The sequence below is a fragment of the Cebus imitator genome, unplaced genomic scaffold (genome assembly GCF_001604975.1).
Source record: "Cebus imitator isolate Cc_AM_T3 unplaced genomic scaffold, Cebus_imitator-1.0 Scaffold749, whole genome shotgun sequence".
NCBI classification, from domain to species: Eukaryota; Metazoa; Chordata; class Mammalia; order Primates; family Cebidae; genus Cebus; species Cebus imitator.
The window spans coordinates 11,490-15,587 of NW_016108064.1; the positions used below are offsets into that span (position 1 = coordinate 11,490).

Below are 4,098 nucleotides of genomic sequence, written 5' to 3' on the forward strand. Positions count from 1 at the left end.
TTTTTTTTTTGAGATGAAGTCTCACTCTGTCACCCAGGCTGGAGTGCAGTGGCCTGATCTCAGTTCACTGCAACCTCCACCTCCCGGGCTCAAACAATTCTCCTCCCTCAGTCCCCTGAGTAGCTGGAATTACAGGCAGGCACCACCATACCCTGCTAACTTTTTGTATTTTTAGTAGAGATGGAGTTTCACTATGTTGGCCAGGCTGGTCTCAAATTCCTGACCTCAGCTGATCCACCTGGCTTGGCCTCCCAAAGTGCTGGGATTACAGGCATAAGCCACTGTGCCCGGCCCTGATATACCTCTTAAGCAGTCACAGGCTGGCATTTGGGTGCTCCAAACCCCAAGATACCACATGCCATGCTCCTTCTTCCTTTAAAAAAAATTGTCACCAGAGGCTACTGATATACACTTTCCTCCTCTCTGAAACCTGAGAGATAAAAATGTTCCCAGCATCTGAAATAACGTCTTTTTTGTGCTGCAGTGGTATTGTCAGACCACCTTCTCCACACCTGAAACTCACAATAACTCCTTCACATTCCCAGTGGCGCCTCAGTTTGACTTTCTCTCATCATTCTCCCAGTCTCTAATCATGGTATCTTTACTGGCTAGCGAATACAATTAGTATCTCTTCTAAAAAATTATTTCTACATTATATTTTGGTAAATTGAATCATGTTTTAAATAAACGAAAGTAGGTCACTTCTTAAAGGAACTTACTAAGAAAACTTGTGATGTTTTCTATCACACAATAGCATCAGCCTGATTTATCTGCTACATTAAACAGTAATGACTACACATCAGGTTTTACAGAAGGCACAGATATATTAAAATTTCTTTATATGCAACATCGAAGAAGAAAAGATTTCTTTTGTAACCTTTTCTTGAAAACTACTTATGTCTATCTATACCAAAACATGCACACATCTATAGATAAATGTGCTCATATTATAGCTAACCTAAGACTAAACCCATAAATGTCCAAAGCCACAAGGAAAAACAAGAAACCTCTCAAATCATAATGATGCAGAGACAAAAGTGTATTAATAACTCTAGAGATTTATTTATTTATTTATTTATTTGAGATGAAGTCTCTGTTTCCCAGGCTGGAGTGCAGTGGCGCAATCTCAACTCACTGCAACCTATGCCTCCCAGGTACAACCGATTCTCCTGCCTCAGCTTCCCGAGTGGCTGAGATTACAGGCGTGCATCACCCACACCTAGCTAATTTTTGTATTTTTAGTAGAGACAGGATTTCACCATGTTGGTCAGGCTGGTCTCAAACTCCTGACCTCATGATCCGCCCATGCCACCCTCCCAAAGTGCTGGTATTACTGGCATGAGCCACTGTGCCTGGCCCCTAGAGATACTTTTTAACATATGTCAGACCGATGGTCACCAGGGATTAGGGATGGGGCAAGAGTTGAGGGAGGCATGTGACTATATAGGGGTAGCCCAAGGAGTATCTCTCTGGTGATGGACCAGTTCTGTATCTTGATTGCAGTTGAAGAATCCATACAAGCAATAAAATTTCATAGGACTATAAATGCACAGAAAAATAGAGTGAGTATGTATAAAAACTGGTGAAATCCCAGCACAGTTTATACTCGGGTTCACTGCACTGTGAAAATGAAAATGTCAATTTCCTGATTTTGATTATGTTCTAATTCACCACTGGAGGAAGCTGGGTTTAGGGACCTCACTATACTGTTGTGTGTGTGTGTGTGTGTGTGTGTGTGTGTGTGTGTGTGTGTGTGTTTTCAACTTGTAGGTCTATGATTAGATTTTAAAATTCAAATTTTCAAAACCTTAAATAAAAATGGTAAAAACATGTCTCATATGAAAAACTGTTCAACATCTTAAGTCACGAAGGCACTGCAAATGAAAATAACAATGAGATTCTACTACATGCCTATTAGAATCTCTACCTAAAAAACACTGACAGCACCAAAGGCTGGTGAGGATGTGTAGCAGCAGAAACTCTCACTCATTGCTGACAGGAAGATAAAATGGCATCAACACTTGGGAAAACAGCTTGGCAGTTTCTGAAACACTAAATACATTCTCACCATGAAATCTAACAATCACATTCCTTGATATTTACCCAAATGAGTTGAAAAAGCTCACGTCTATACAAAAAACTGCACAGGCATGTTTACAGTAGCCTAACTTAAACTTGACAAAACTCAGAAGCAACCAAGACGTCCTTCAATAGGTGAGTGAATAAACAGTTGTACATCCACACAGTGATAGAGTATTGGGAGATAGAAAGAAACGAAATGAACTATCATGCCGTGAAGGAACATGAATGAATCTGTGTGTGTGTGTGTGTGTGTGTGTGTGTGTGTGTGAGAGAGAGTGATGGAGTCTCATTCGCGTCACATAGGTTGGAGTGCAGTGGCGCTATGTCAGCTCTCTGCAACTCCATCTTCCAGGTTCAAGTGATTCTCCTTCCTCAGCCTCCCGAGTAGTTGAGATTACAGGTGTGCACCACCAGGCCTGGCTAATTTTTATTTTTGGTAGAGATGGGCTTTTACCATGTTGGCCAGGCTGGTCTCGAACCCCTGACCTTGTGATCCACCCACCTCAGCCTCCCAAAGTGCTAGGATTATAGGTGTGAGACACCGCATTCAGCCCAGGTAAATCTTAAATGCATATTTCTAAGTGAAGGAAGCCAGTCTGATAGACTGTTTAATTATAATTATGTGTCATTCTGAAAAAGGCAAAACTATAGAGACAGTAAAAAACATTGGTAGTTGCCAGCAATGTGCAGTGAGAGAGGGATGCATTAGTGGACAGCAGGGGATAGTAAAATTCTTCTGTGTGATGGGATAATGGTGGATAATGATATTATGCATTTGATCAATTTCATAGAACTGTAAAAAACAAAAAGTAAACCCTAAGGTAAACGATGAACATCAGTGAATAATAATGTATCAATATTGGCTCATTGCTGGTAAAAAATATTAATAAGAAGGAAACCCTTCTGCAGCCAATTTAGCCGACTGGGTTCCCCTCCTCATGAGGGCCCAGTATGCAATGGCTGCAAACAGCAGCTTCCTTGGTAGCATAATGCAGCCTGTTTCTTGTATGGGTTGCACTAAGGGACCTTGGAGACAAGACTTTCAGATGTTTGTTCATGTCTCTGACCTTGCACTACCCCCATGTAGGCTCCAAACAGGCATGCGAGGTGCCTTTGGAAAGCCCCAGGGCACAGTGGCCGGGGTTCACACTGGCCGAGTGATCATGTCCATCCGCACCAAGCTGCAGAACAAGGAGCATGTGATGGAGGCCCTGCACAGGGCCAAGTTCAAGTTCCTTGGCCACCAGAAGATACACATCTCAAAGAAGTGGGGCTTCACCAAGTTCAATGATGATGAATTTGAAGACATGGCGACTGAGAAGCGGCTCATCCCAGATAGCTGCAGGGTCAAGTACATCCCCAATCATGGCCCTCTGGACAAGTGGCAGGCTCTGCACTCATGAGGGCTTCCACTATGCTGCCCCCTCTTAATACTAACCGATAAATTCTACTTCCTGTCCATCTAAAAAAGAGGGAAGCCCCGCAGGGGAAAGAGGATATGGAAACTCTGTACCTTGTGCAGAATGTTTCTGTAAACCTAAAAGTTCTTTTAGAAAAAACTGATTATATTTATTACTTTTTAAAAATGTGAATTTCAAAAAATTGTGTCGTCTATTTATAATCTCAAATTGTAAAGAACATTGACTATCACAACAAATATATACGGTAGCACTAGAGTTTATATCCACAGCATATTTGTACCCTTGTGTTCCCCATACTAAAGAAATAGCTATTGGGCCAGGCGTGGTATAATCCCAGTGCTTTGGGAGGCCGAGGCGGGTGGATCACTTGAGATCAGGAATTCGAGACCAGCCTGGCCAATATGGTGAAAATCCGTCTATACTAAAAATACAAAAATTACCTGGGCATGGTGGTGGGTGCCTGTAATCCCAGCTACTCAGGAGGCTGAGGCAGGAGATTGCCTGAACCCAGGAGGCAAGGGTTGCAGTGAGCAGAGATCGCGCCACTGCACTCCAGCCTGGGCAGTACAGCCCAAGGGAGACTCAATCTCAAAAA

The 4,098-nt window shown here is 42.6% G+C and overlaps 1 protein-coding gene and 1 non-coding gene across 2 annotated transcripts; both read left to right on the forward strand.

Moving 5' to 3' along the window:
* Nucleotides 1-2,638: 2,638 nt before the first annotated feature.
* On the forward strand, nucleotides 2,639-3,552 carry LOC108296879 (60S ribosomal protein L10-like). The gene has a single exon (XM_017519474.1). The coding sequence runs from the start codon at nucleotides 3,021-3,023 to the stop codon at nucleotides 3,483-3,485; it is 465 nt and encodes a 154-aa protein (XP_017374963.1). The 5' UTR covers nucleotides 2,639-3,020; the 3' UTR covers nucleotides 3,486-3,552.
* On the forward strand, nucleotides 2,986-3,121 carry LOC119469627. The gene has a single exon (XR_005198465.1). It is a non-coding gene; the product is annotated as a small nucleolar RNA SNORA70 (small nucleolar RNA).
* Nucleotides 3,553-4,098: the final 546 nt, after the last annotated feature.

Bases quoted from the DNA above. Each gene is read 5' to 3' on its own strand.
- LOC108296879 (XM_017519474.1), top strand. From the start codon at position 3,021: ATGAGGGCCCAGTATGCAATGGCTGCAAACAGCAGCTTCCTTGGTAGC.